Source organism: Sarcophilus harrisii, chromosome 4 (genome assembly GCF_902635505.1).
Source record: "Sarcophilus harrisii chromosome 4, mSarHar1.11, whole genome shotgun sequence".
Classification (NCBI taxonomy): Eukaryota; Metazoa; Chordata; class Mammalia; order Dasyuromorphia; family Dasyuridae; genus Sarcophilus; species Sarcophilus harrisii.
This window is the reverse complement of record NC_045429.1, coordinates 346,013,941-346,029,048: the sequence shown is the minus strand read 5'-3', so window position 1 is coordinate 346,029,048 and position 15,108 is coordinate 346,013,941. Positions and strand designations below refer to the sequence as shown.

At 36.0% G+C, this 15,108-nt stretch overlaps 1 protein-coding gene across 1 annotated transcript in view; it reads right to left on the bottom strand.

Moving 5' to 3' along the window:
- PCTP (phosphatidylcholine transfer protein) overlaps nucleotides 1-13,438 on the bottom strand; it is a 49,688-nt gene extending 36,250 nt beyond the window's left edge. The window contains exon 1 of the mRNA XM_003767967.4: nucleotides 13,252-13,438. Coding sequence (XP_003768015.1) covers nucleotides 13,252-13,389 — 138 coding nt within the window. The 5' untranslated portion in view covers nucleotides 13,390-13,438. The remainder of the gene's footprint in view (nucleotides 1-13,251) is intronic.
- Between the last annotated feature and the right edge of the window lie 1,670 nt (nucleotides 13,439-15,108).

Genomic DNA, 15,108 nt, shown 5'->3' with positions numbered 1-15,108 from the left:
AAACTCAAAACACAATTGTATCCCCCAGGTTGTTCTGAAGATTGATTAAAATAGCCTAAGTAAAGAGGCTTTGCAAACCCTAATGAACTCACTAAATTCTATTAAGTTAGAATTGTTATTCAAATGGCTAAGAAGATATTTTCCAAGACTTTCCTTTCCTTAATCTAACATATTCCCATTTTGTGCCATTTCTGTGAAAAGAGGGAGGGGAAACATTCTAATGCAATGATTATTCCCAATGACTGGAAGGACTGAACAATCTGAACCTTCAATCATCAATAAAGTGATTGGTTGGCCAAGAACACCCACATTGATCCCCTTCCACATACCCATTGCTCCCACTAGGTCACTTCCATCACTACCCCCAGCCTGCTTTATGAGTACTGATCTTTATCATGTTTTGCCTTTATGGCAGTCTTTTCAAATATACATCAGCAAAGTGACTAACATCCAATCCTTCTGCAAAACACACACACGACCACCCTGATGAATGTATTGATGGTCATAAAGGGTTTGGCTTATTTCTCGTGGGGTAAAGATCTTTCATATCCACCCTACATTATCTCAATGACACCTTACCCAAGAATCTGAGTGATCAAACTGTCTTTTTAAATTTTTTTATTCCTCTCAGGAAAGAAAATTTTGGAGGAAATGGAACCTCTCCATTTGATGAGATTAAGGTTAGGGTTCCTGGTGGTCAGGGAGTTAAAAGATGAGGTTGGTGGCAGGTTTGGAGTTCAGGGAACCAAATGAAGAGGTTTGGCTCCCCTAAATCCCCTTTAGGATTTGATGCAGGGTAGGGAGTTGTGGGAACCCCCTTTTTGCAGTGCAGAGGTCCTTTGTAAAGGAATTTATGAACCCAAAAAGGTAGACTGATAAAAAGAAGTTTATTGTTGGCATTGGGAAGTCAGCCTTTGCTATGCATGAATAGAAAGGCTGAATTTCTTAGTGGCAAGGCCCCAACAGAGAAATATAAAGTCTTGGTAGAGAAATAAGTGAGGGAGATAAAGAGAGAGTAAACTGAAAGAGAATATTATTTCAGTGGGCAGAGGTTTCCTTGGCATAGCATGGCATGGCATGGCACGTTAGGTCCTCTGCAAGGACTGGGTTTAAAATGGCTCTTTTTATAATACAAGTCTTGGTTACAAGCTGAGGTTTGCTCGTGATGGGGGCTGGTTAGCTTACCTGGAATTTGAATAGAATTGAATAAATGTCTCTAGGTTTGATCTTTAATTCAATGGGAAGCATAATCAGTTGTATTATCAATGGGGGCGGTGCCCATCTCTTAGGAAAACAGAATGAAGCTGTTAGGATGTTTCCCTCAGGCGGGGACCCCTACAGAAGCAGGATTCAAGAAGACTTTCTCCTTGAAGGAGTTTCTGAGTGCTCTACCTCATGGCTCATTCCCAAAGTCAGATAAAGAGAGAGAGAAAGAGAGAGAGAGGAGAAAGGAGAGAGAGAGAGAGAGAGAGAGAGAGAGAGAGAGAGAGAGAGAGAGAGAGAGAGAGAGTGAGTGTTTTGTGGCTCTCCTCATCACATTGATTAAGAGAATTTCTCTATCTGAGAATTCCCTATACAATAAACTTGGAGGTTTAGCCTCTTAGCCTATTCCTATCTCTGAGAAACAATCAAGGCAAGAGAACCCTTCTGTACATGTGGTACAGAAGAAGGAAGCTAGGCTGAGCTTAAATACAATCATTAAGTGGCTAATTCATATTGAAGATTTTGAGAGTTGCTCAACACCAGATATCCTCAAGCTTAATGATGAATAGAATGATAGTTTCACCTGGAAAAAAAGAAAACTGTAGTTTTTCACAACTTTTTCTACCCTGGGCTCTGCAACCCTCAAATTCATCTTTTCAAGAGCCTCATCATTTGAGTTACTAACAAGACAGTCTCTATAAATGCAAATGGTTTTCCTTCTGAATATTTTCCTCTTCAGTGGCCTTGAATTTTAAGGCCAAGTAATGGGAGAGATAGAATCATTCCCTGGGGAAAATGTCATTTTTTCCCCTTGTGTTTTGGATTAAAGTGATGAAAGAAGGATGGAAACAAGATTTAGCCAGTGTTTGCATGATACCAGACATCTGGATTTTTTTTTAAAAGGCAAATATCCAAACTTTATTTACATATTTCAACAAAAGACAACATCCAATATTTCCTAAACAAAAGAGGCAAATTACTGGACTGAATTTTTAACTTTTCATGGAAATAACTGTTATAATATTAATACGGCCCAAGTCTATAGTCAATGTTTATGCTGCAGCTCTCTATAGAGACTGTTTTAATTTACTCTTTTTCTTCTCTGCCATGAAAATTCTCACCTCCACTCAACTGTTCACCCTGAAATAACAACTAATCGAGAACATTAGGGAGCAAGACTTGAAAGAAAAAGGTACTTGTAATTTCAAATGCTGTTATTTCTTCAAATTCCTCTTCTTTCTTGCCTTTTAATTTTTTTCAATTAAGCATTTATTTTTCTCTTTCTCCCACCTTCCCCTAACATTAAAAAAACTGTTACTCTCTTAAAAGATCTCTGCTTCCTTTTCAGTCTTAGAATTCAGCTCTATAGAATCCCCAAAAGGAGCTGTTTTTCATATCCTGAACCAGCTAGATTCAGTATTGAATTTGGCCAAATAATTAGCAACTGTTTCAACAATGACAATCAAATACTCTCAGACTTTCAGTCAGAGAGTAATTGGTGGTCTGAGAATACAACAAGAATTTTAGAAGTTGTAAATCAGAGAAAACGATACTGAAATAAATACCCTTTTAATCCAAAGACCTCTAATAAGAAAGAAGAATTCCAAAAGATTTTCATTGATGATTTTCATACTTTGAGAAGATAAAGTTTCTATTATACATGCACACATTTTATTCATATGTACATATGTATAAACATAGGCATGCATGATATATATATATATATCAATGTGGCTACATATATGTATGTGGAATGGAGGCTAGACATAAGATTAGTATGTATGTGGATATGCATATACAGATATGAGTATCCAATATAGCTGTCCTATTCCCAAGTCTAGTGCTGTTCCACATATACACCATATATGTGTGTTTATAGGTGTACACATACATATACATACTCATACATATAGAATAGAGAATGGACCTGGTATTTCATTGATAGAGGGAGCTCCCCAATGAGGAAACTTCTTCTACCAAGGAAGTATGTATGTATAATGTGGGTATATAGATAAATAGGAATATATGTATGTTTATGCATACATAAAATTGGAAAACACAAACAGATATAACAGAGTCTGGCACATTTCCCAAGTTCCTGGGATTATATGTTCCTTAGGAAGAACTGAGAAACTTATATCAAGAAGTAACTATGTGAAATGGAAATACTTTGGAGAAATCCAAGCATGGCCAGACATTCTATAACAGTTTCTAGTGGGTCATTTGTTCTATGAAAGCTCTTTGGTTCACTGTGGAAGCATTTAAAAGCCTTTAGTAGACGTCCGTCATCTCTCTTCACCTCATTCATTTCAGCACATTCTTGGGGTAACTCCCTTGCTTATAGAATTCAATATGGGATAATATTATGGAGAGGGCACATAGTCCTGCAAAAAGGGCTTCAGTCCTTTTACTCTGCATTTATTGTTTTCTCCTTTAGCTAAAGGAAATTAAACTGGAGGCCCAGAGAATAAGGCAGAACTTCTGGAAACTGGAGTCCTGGCCAAGTTTAGCAGCCAGTTTATCTCTGACATTCCAAAGAGAAAGGAGTGTTGTTTGGGATCCAGGTCAATGGAAGCTGAGAAAAGAACTCATCTGGAAGTCAGGTCATATCTGAAAATTAACTTGAACATCTAGGACTGCTGTTACATAATAACTGAACTATGATTAAATTTCAGAGGTGGCCGTCTCCAGTCATCTTGATCTATATCTGGCCACTGGACTCAGATTCAGAAGAGAAAGTAAGATTGGTAACTTTGCATAGCTCTTGCTCATTTCAATCTGATTCACTTCCTGATGTCATGATTCTCTTCAAGAATGGACAAACAACCACAACCAAGAGATATTGAGGAAAATATTCATAAGTTTGTACTTAACATATATTTGACATAATATTCCTTTATAAAAACTAATTTATCTCAAATGCTTAAATGTAATTGAGACTCTAGTCACTAGCCCCTAATAGTTTGTCTGAAAGGTAGGGAGAACACAGGCAGCAGGGGCTTGAATGATAGGAGTAAAGAAGAGAGTCAAACACAAATTCCTCAGGGTACTCAAGAGCCCTCCAAGGGGGAGTGTAGCTTACCTGACTCTCAAAGAATGAGACAAAGATACTCATACCACATACGAATACATATATGCACACACACATACACATATAAATGCATGCATAACTATGAGGTACCTCCTCTCAGCCATCAAATTAGCCAAGATGCTAAAAGATAGGGAGAAAAATCATTGTTGAAGAATCCATGGGAAGCTAAACTTGCTAATTCATTGCTGATGGAGTTGTGAATAGGTCCAACTATCCTGGAAATCAATTTCTAATTACACAAAAATTTCCTGAATTTCACTATTTAGCTAAATACAACAAGAAGATAATTGATAGAGCAAGACCCACACATACAAAAATGTCCATAGCAGCAGTTTGCAATAACAAAATTTAAGATACAAAAATATATGATTATTAATTGAGGATTGGTGAACAGATACTCTTATAGGGATGTAATTACAATATAAGAAAGAAGGTAGGGATAGGGAATTCAGAGAAACATTACCAACTTGTAGAAAGTGATATAGAGCCCCAAATGACTGGTAACAATTTAAATAAATAAACATGTGAAAACAAAAATACCCCCCAAAAACCTTCTAATAAATCTGAATATTGTTTTGTATCCTATGCCAAAGTTCAAAGATCTCTCTCTCTCTCCTTTCTGTTAATAGTAATTTCACTGATTTGATTGGGGTTGGGGGAGAGTTGCTTTGTAATTTGCTAAACTTGGGTATTTGTTGGGAAAATCTGTTGTGCCAAGACAAAAATATCCAAAAAAAAATTTAATGAGATACACAACAAAGAAAATATGTAATATTTAAATAAATGCCATCTATTCTTAACACATTTCAATTAATCAGTCAATAAACATTAAGTGCCTACTATGTACCCAGAACTGTACTTAGTGTTGGGGATACAAGAAAAAGTAAAAATTAGTCCCTTCCCTCAAGGAATCTACAGTCTAATGGAGTAGAAATTGTGGAAATATGTAAAATAGGAAATAATTAAAAGAGAGCACTGGAATTAAGAAAGTTTCCAAAAGAGGGTAGAATTTTAGTTGGAATTTATATTCCCCCTGTGAGGGCTCTTGAGTACCTTCAGCAGTTCCTGTGTGACTTTCTCTACTGCTATCAGTTCATACCCTACAGCCTATGTTCCTCCTATCTTTCACACACAGACTATTAGGGATTAGTGACTAGAGTCCCAGTTCCATTTAAGCTTTTGAGATGAATTCACTTTTATAAAGAAATATTATTTAAAAGATATGTTAAGCTCAGGAGGTCAGTAATCTGTACTGGGGAAGGAGAGCCTTCTAGGCATGGGGAATGGACAGAGAAAATACTAAGAGCCAAGAGACTGAGAATTTTGTTTTCAGAACAGTAAGGAAGAGTATGTATTGGGGAATAAAGTGTAAGAAGACTGGAAAAGTAAGAGTGGACTAGGTTATGAAGAGCTTTGAAAGCCAAACAGAGCATCTTCTATTTGCTCCAGAAGGCAATAAGCAGACACTAGAGTTTTGTTGCTTTGTTCTGTTTTGTTTTGTTTGGAAAGAGACAGGCTGACATAATTGGATCTGTATTTTGGGGAAAATTACTTTAGTGCTATCTGGAAAATGGATGAGAACAGGGAAAAGCTTGAAGCAGGCAGACCCACCAGCAGATTATTACAATAATCAAGGCAAGAGATATGATAAGGACATACAGTAAAGTGGTAACAGTGTCAGAGGGGAAAGGGAGGCATATTCAATACATATTACAAAAGTGAAAACCAAAGGCCTTGGCAACAGTTGAATATGGAGGGAAATTGCAAGCTTGAGTTGATAGAAAGATGCTGCTACAGTAAATGGAATGGTATACGGGAAAAGGTACTAAGTTCTGTTTTGGACAGTTAAAAATGTCTACTGGACATCCAATTTAAGATGTCTGGAAGGCAACTAAAGATGTGACATTAGAGATCAACAGAGAGATTGGGGCAGGCAAAGTAGATTTGAGAATCATCAACAAAGACATGGTAATTAAATCCATGAGAGCCAATAAGATCACCAAGTGAAAATAGTATAAAGAGGGAAGAAAAAAAAAAACCCAGAATAGAACTTTAATAAACTCTTTCATGTATATCTGATGGGTTAGAGAACACTGATGCAATTTGTGTTTAATTTTTTTCAAAGGATGAAATATTACTTTTAATTTTGAAATCAAAACAAGTCCTTAGACCAAGGACAGTACTTAAAGCTTTGAAAAGAGCCCCATGTAGCCACATGTCATATGTTCAGCTGTTGGAGAAAGCTTTTAAAGTGAATTGTTATTTTCACCTATGGCAAGTACATCCTAATGATAACTGAAATTCTGCCAGAACTTAACTGTTCTTTCTATTGCAATTAATCAACCTATGTTTTTCATATACTTCCCCTGGACAAAGCACAGTGTTAAACACTGGAAAAGATGCAAAGATTAGTAAAACATTGTTAATTGTTAAGGCATGTATAAGTTGGTTGAGAAGGGAAAACATAAACAGGCTATTCTAACTTTATAGATGGGCAGGATTTTAAAAGTTCATTTGCAAATTGGTTATTTGGAACAGAGAAAAAAACTTCTTTCTAAAGAAACAGTACTTGGGTAGTCAGGCTAACCCTTACAACAGAGATAAAAGCATTGTAAAAGAAAAAAAAAAGAAAAAATAACAACAAAGTTCATATGGAAAAACAAAAGGTCAAGAATTTCAAGGGAATTAATGAAAAAAAAATCAAATGATGGTGGCTTAGCTGTGCCAGATCTAAAATTATATTATAGAGCAGCAGTTACCAAAACTATTTGGTATTGGCTAAGGAATAGATTAGTTGATCAGTGGAATAGATTAGGTTCAAGGGACAAAACAGTCAACAAATATAGCAACCTAGTCTTTGACAAACCCAAAGATCCCAGCTTTTGGGATAAGAACTTACTGTTTGATTAAAAATTGCTGGGAAAATTGGAAACTAATATGGCAGAAACTAGGCATTGATCCATACTTAACGCCGTACACCAAGATAAGGTCAAAATGGGTTCATGACCTAGGCATAAAGAATGAAATTATTAATAAATTAGAGGAACATAGGATAGTTTACCTCTCAGACCTGTGGAAGGGGAAGGTCTTTATGACCAAAGCAGAACTAGAGATCATTACTGATCACAAAATAGAAAATTTCGATTATACCAAACTGAAAAGTTTTTGTACAAACAAAACTAATGCAGACAAGATTAGAAGGGAAGCAATAAACTGGGAAAATATTTTTACAGTCAAAGGTTCTGATAAAGGCCTCATTTCCAAAATATATAGAGAATTAACTCTAATTTATAAAAAATCAAGCCATTCTCCAATTGAAAAATGGTCAAAGGATATGAACAGACAATTCTCAGATGAAGAAATTGAAACTATTTCTAGTCATATGAAAAGATGCTCCAAGTCATTATTAATCAGAGAAATGCAAATTAAGACAACTCTAAGATACCACTACACACCTGTCAGATTGGCTAAGATGACAGGAAAAAATAATGATGATTGTTGGAGGGGATGCGGGAAAACTGGGACATTGATGCATTGTTGGTGGAGTTGTGAACGAATCCAACCATTTTGGAGAGTAGTTTGGAACTATGCTCAAAAAGTTATCAAACTGTGCATACCCTTTGATCCAGCAGTGTTACTACTGGGATTATATCCCAAAGAGATTATAAAGAAGGGAAAGGGACCTGTATGTGCACGAATGTTTGTGGCAGCCCTTTTTGTAGTGGCTAGAAACTGGAAACTGAATGGATGTCCATCAGTTGGAGAATGGCTGAATAAATTGTGGTATATGAAAATTATGGAATATTACTGTTCTGTAAGAAATGACCAACAGGATGATTTCAGAAAGGCCTGGAGAGACTTACACGAACTGATGCTGAGTGAAATGAGCAGGACCAGGAGATCATTATATACTTCAACAACAATACTAGATGATGACCAGTTCTGATGGATCAGGCCATCCTCAGCAACGAGATCAACCAAATCATTTCTAATGGAGCAGTAATGAACTGAACTAGCTATACCCAGAAAAAGAACTCTGGGAGATGACTAAAAACCATTACATTGAATTCCCAATCCCTATATTTATGCACACCTGCATTTTTGATTTCCTTCACAAAGCTAATTGTACAATAATTCAGAGTCTGATTCTTTTTGTACAGCAAAATAATGTTTTGGTCATGTATACTTATTGTGTATCTAAGTTATATTTTAATATATTTAACATCTACTGGTCATCCTGCCATCTAGGGGAGGGGGGGGGTAAGAGGTGAAAAATTGGAACAAGAGGTTTGGCAATTGTTAATGCTGTAAAGTTACCCATGTATAAATCCTGTAAATAAAAGGCTATTAAATTAAAAAAAAAAGAGGAAATAATTCGATTTGGCAAATATATATCAAGTACCTACTAAGTGAGCTGGAAATAGGGATAGAGATTGATCTGTGATTTTACAAACATAGGAACCACAGACTACCAATGCAGATCAGCACCTTCTCTGTAATTTGTCTTATGAGCTGACTGGTAGATTTCAGAAAAACTTGAAAAGATTTAAATTAACTGATGCAAACTGATATGAGCAGAATCAAGAAAACATTGTATATAATATTAGCAACATCGTTCCATGATCTACTATGACTTAGCTCTTCTCAACAATACACAAAACAACTTATATGGAAATATGCTTTCCATGATTGCACATACATAACCTATATCAAATTGTTCACACTCTTAGAGAGAGGGTAGCAGAGGGAGAGAGAAAATTTGAAACTTTAAAATTTTATTTTAAGAAATGAATGTTAAAAATTACCTTTACATGTAATTGGGGAAATTAAATCCTATTTTAAAAGATTTAAAAAGTTCTATGAGGACTGAGACAAACCCAAAGATGCACAGCTGATATGTTTTAAGAGATGGACCTTGAACTAAGGTTCCATCCTCCCCACTTCCCAGCTTTAAGGTCAACTCTCTATCTCCTATACTATTTTGCTTCACTGGTACTGAGGATACAAAGATAAAACATACAAACAAACGATGCAGTTTACCCCAAACAGTCTTAGCTAACAAGGAGTTTACATTATACAAGGAAGACTATGTACACAAAAGTAAGCCTTACTCTAGAGAACTTTTAAGTTCTTAGCTGAGGATTTTGCCTTTTTCTGAGAGGCAATTGAGGTCATCGAAGAAAGTTTTTGAATAGAACAGAGAGATGAAGTCACTTCAGTCTAATAAGTGTAAAACCAAAGAATATTACTGTCTCGGGTATCATGAAGGGCACATAGAGATTCAGAAACTATTATGTCTAGAAAAGACCATAAGTCATCAGGTGGTCCAACTCCTCAATTTTACTAACAGAATAAGAAGGTATCAGAGAAGTGAGGTAATTTGCTCCTTTGAACTAGAATCCATGCAGTCTGAGGGCCAATATAATGTTCTATGCATTCCATCATAATTTCTACCCCTCAAAAAGAGGTAGACCATAGAGAATGAAGATAATCTAGTCACACTTTATTAGGAAGATATAGCTGACTGTAAGTGATGGTATTTTATTTGAAGGGGCTGCTAGGTGGCCCAGTAGATGAAATCCTGAATGTGTAGTCAGGAAGACATAATATCAAACCTGGCCTGAGACACTTACTAGCTGTATGGCCCTAGACAAGTCCCTTAACTTTCGTTGCCTCAGTTTCCTCATCTGTAAAATGAGATACAGAAGGAAAAGACAAACTAAAACAGTATCTTTGCCAAGAAAACTCCAAACAGGGTCATGAAATCAAATACAATGGAGCAACAAATTTTATTCGAAAGGAGATTTTTCTTTTGAAAATAGATTTTAATTGATTGCTTCAATCTTCCTGTAGGTGCCATCTTCCCACCCTCCCAGGGAGCAAAGAATTTTATAAATTTATTACAGTAAAGGATTTTAAAGAAAAATCATAAGAAGATGTAAAAATCACCAAAATATAAATACTTTAGAAAAAAATGAAATTAAATTCAATGTTCCATACTACCTCTGAAAATGAAGGGGAAGTTGGGTCTTCTCTGATCTATTCTGGGGCCATACAGCTAGTCTTAAATTCTTAAATTCATACAGCTAGTCTTAAATTCTTAAATAATAACATATACTGTAAGCCAAAAATTATATTCCAAAAGCATAGTTATCTCTGACACCAGGAACTTATAAGAGGGTGTAATGCAGCCTTATCACATTATTCACATATTACACACTTTACTTTCTCTAACCAAACAAAACAGGCCTAGGGATGTTTAGCATGTTATTGACAGCACCAAAGTAGATGATACAAAGCTAAGTGGGATATCTAATACATCAGATGAGAGTCAGGAGTCAAGATCCAAAAGCATCCGAAATAGGTCACCAAAGCATTGATAAAAAATCTAGTATGGTGAAATTTAACAGGGGAAAATCTAAAGTCTTACTCTCAGGTTTAAAAAAAAATGAATTTCACAAGTACAAGATGAAGAAGGTATACAGCAATTAGCTGAAAAGGAGCTGACAGGTTAAGCAGACTACAAGCTCAATATGAATCCACGGTGTTCATGCAGTCTTACACTGTACTAGGCAAGATATGGCTCCAGACAAATTTTGCTGTAGCCAGATCTCATCTGGCTAGTGTAAGCTAGTGTAAGATCTCATCATACATAGTGTAACCATTTACAAGTATAGCACAAGTCTCAAAGAAAATGTATGGAGTTTATCTATATTGAGGGAGCACTGTCATTTCATAACTAAGGAAACAAAAACCTGGAGGGATGAAGTCATTTGCCCAACATCAAACAGGTAGCAAGTAGCAGAGCTGGGAATTGAACTGATGTCACTTCTTACACACACACACACACACATGTTTATACACACATATATACTTATAAAAATATGCATATGTGTATGTAAGCACATGTATGTACATATATGTATAATGTATATGCATGTTTTTAACAGAAATTTGATAATTTCTGGTTCATTTGTTTTTTTCATTTCTGATTTGTTTTTGTTTATTTGGCTCAGCTGGGAAGAAGTGGAGTTCTTTTTTCTCATTTTTCTTCTCTGATTAAACTGGCATAGTCTTGATCTGCTTAAGTACAGAAAAGAACTAAGAAAAAACTCCCCAACCAATAACTTTCATTTTTTTAATAATGTTAATGGCATCTTTTGTTCTAAAGCTATTGTCTGGTTCTCATCAACTGGCAAAAATGAAGATAAGTTAGATTGTTTAAAATTCAGAAGCTAAAAGCTCTTCTGTTAAAATTACTCAACAAGGTACCTTAGATCTATAATTGATAATTATGCACTTTCCCTAAAACTATCCTGTGAGGAAAGTAGAGCAACCATTATTGCCTCTTATTTTGCAGATGTAGAAACTAAGGCCCATAGTCACAGAGCTAGTGTCAGGATTTGAATATCTTTTTTAAAAAATTTATTGACATGTTTCATTTTTACATTACATTTTAATTTACATTATATACTTTACATATATAATTTATATTACAATATAAACATTCACAAATTACCCCTATTCTATGAGAGGTCTCTTCAACCAAGCAAAGCAATTAAGTAAAACTAATAATTTAGTGATCTCATGTAACTTTTCACATCTACAGCAACCCTCTCCCCACTACTTCTTTTTAATAAACAGAAACCTATCTAATTAATTAATTGTCATGTCTAATTATTAACTGTTAACCTTTCCCATATTTTACATATATACAAATATGTTATAGACATTAAAATAAATTATACATATAGATGTACATTATATATACACATATAAATTTGTGTTTCATTCTGCATTCTAATTCTAGCATCTCTCTATCAGGTAGACAGTATGTTTTATTATCAATCTTTTGAAATCATGGTCATTCTGTTAATTATAGTTCTTGCAGATTTCAAATAACTTTGAATTTCAAAGTTTTTGTCTTTACAGTGTTGACTCATAAATTGTCCTTCTGGTTCTATTCATTTCAATTTTTTATCAATTTATAAAAAGTCTCCAAAATTGTTCACTTTTATTATTAATATTATCATAGAAATTGCTCTTATGGTTCTGGTTACTTCACTCTGCATCAGTTCATACATTTCATTTCATGTGTTTTTGAAATCATCTATTTCTTCCTTTCGTATAGCACAATGATATTTCATCACATCCACAGATCATAACTTATTTAGCCATTCCTCAGTTGACAGGTTTCCTCACTTAAATCCAATTCACTTACATGTCATTTATTAACTCCCTGATGCCATGGTCCTCTTTGACAACAAAGGACAAACAACAACAATAATATTTAGTGCTTGGATTTTTGTCACCACAAACTCAAAATAACTTGACTCCATAATATAATGTTCAGTCTACTATACCAGGATAGCAATGGCTAAGTGATACCTAAGAGGGGTATATCACCTGTCTATCTTTTACAATTACAGAGTGGCAGAGAATTACAACACCTTGGCTTGAATATAATGTCTTTCTTAATTAATCATAAGATGATAACGATGATTAATTATGCATACTTAAACATAAGATCACATTAGTATCATAGCTCCAGAACCAATTTAGGATTTCAGAGGTGATCGCTTATAGATGAAAATCTAAGTCTCTGAAAGTGTCTTGCTCTTGGTCCCGTAAGTAGAAAGTGCCAGAAGCCAGATTCCTGTGACTCAAAATGTCCCCTTCTACATTCAGTCACTGCGTTCCTCTCCGTCCTCCCTTCCTCCCCCGTAGAGTCATAGAGGACTCTGACTCGATCTCTTTCTCTTACGCAATATATGCCCTCTCTCTATAGAAATGACATATCTCCCTGCACAGTCAGTTCCTGTCGGTCCTTTATCAAGCACATTGCTTGGGTGAAGCCAACCCCACTCAGGGTAGCAGCTGACCAATCAGCGCCCGCCCTCCACTTTCCTACCCGGTCCACTGTTAGGGTCTTAAACTCACCCCGCCCCGACCCCTACCTCATCTAGCAGCCGGTAGATATGGAAGCCCTCTGTTTCCACCAAACACTCCCAGTCTTTGCCTGCGGGAGCAGGGGCCTCCAGCTCAGCGCAGGCCTGCCGGAACTCCTGTTCCGAGAAGCCGTCCGCCTTTGCCATCCTGTCAGTGTGCAACTAAACTCCCAGGTGGGAGGGAAGCACAAGGGAGATAGCCTGAGTGGGAGTGAGCCTGAAATGCTGAGGGGCGGGACTGAGAACGGGACAGCAGAAATGAGTGAAAGGGGCAGGACCCGGGAGGGACCGACCCGGAGCAGGGTTAAAGAAAATGAGGAAGAAGGGCCTGGGATAAAATGAAGTGAGTGGGAGAGAGAAGGAATTTACCTCGAGGGAGAGGTAATAATAATAATGATAATGATAATAACAACAATAACAATAAGCATTTATAAAGTCCTTTAAGATTTGCAAAGCATCTTACAAATATCTCATTTTATCCTTACAATCCCCTTGGAGGTAAGCATTATAATTATGTCCATTTGGCAGATGAGGAAACTGAGGTAAGGGACTGAGTTGCTTAGTCACACTCAGCTAGAGTTTGAGGCTATATTTAAACTCAGGTCTAAGTGATTTTAGATCTAATGCTCTCTATGCTCTATGAATAGGAGGAAAGAATAGTGAGAAAGAGAAAAGAAGATTAGAGGGAAGAATTAAAAAACCGAGAGAGAAAGAAATATGGGACGAAAGAAATATGAGGGGAGGGGCTGAGAAGGGGACAGCAGAAATGAGTGAAAGGGGGAGGACCTGAAAAGGAACTTAGGAGGGACTGGCCAGGAAGAGGGTTAAAGAAAATGAGGAAGAAGGGCCTAGGATAAAAAAGAGTGGGACAAAGGAAAAGGAAATTACCTGGAGGGAGGGGTAATAATAATGATGAAAATAATAATAACAATAACAACAAGCATTTATAAAGTCCTTTAAGGTTTGCAAAGCATCTTACAAATATTATCACATTTTATCCTCACAATCCTCTTGGAGGTATGCATTATAATTATGTCCATTTGGCAGATGAGGAAACTGAGGTCAGAGACTGAGATGCTTAGTCACATTTAGCTAGAGTTTGAGGCTATATTTGAACTCAGGTCTTCCTGATTCTAGTTCTAATGCTCTATGCTCTATGGATAGAAGGAAAGAATGGAGAGACAGAGAAAAGAAGAAGACTAGAAGAAAGAATTTTAAAAAGAGAAAGAAATATGAGACAGAAAAAGAGTGGACAGAGAAAGGAGATAGAGAATGAAGATGGGGATAGGAAAGAAAACATGAGTCAAGATATCACCAATGAAAGTTTCTCTGAAGTGTCAAAATATTCATTATAGAGAATCAGTGATTAATGCAGGGTTTAGAGAGACATTCAAAAACTTAAATGAATTTTTATAAGAGATATATGTATACATTGGCAGATAGGACACTTCATTGATTAACTTTTTCTTTGTTAAAATGAAGAATTCAATTGTGAGAGATGAGTATGTGGAAATAATGAATGTAAAAACAAACAGCACTATTATATTTTTAAAATTAAATCATTGTTACAAAGCATAAATCATGAAGTTCTTTGTCTTTCATTTTAGAAAAGGACTAATGTCATCACCAGGTCATATTGACTTATTGTGAAGTGTATTTAAGTGAAGCAGAGTTGCATAAAGTCATCAACCTCACTCTTTCTTCCTCAGTCATCAAAGTTCCGTGGTTGAACAATTGCTAAGATGATCGGTAATGGCCGGGGGTACTAGGTATGATCTTGGTGTTTTCAATGTCTGACCAATCTCTAAGTGCTCCATAAAACCTGCTTTGACCATCTTAGGCAGATGGAACAAATTGTTCTTATTC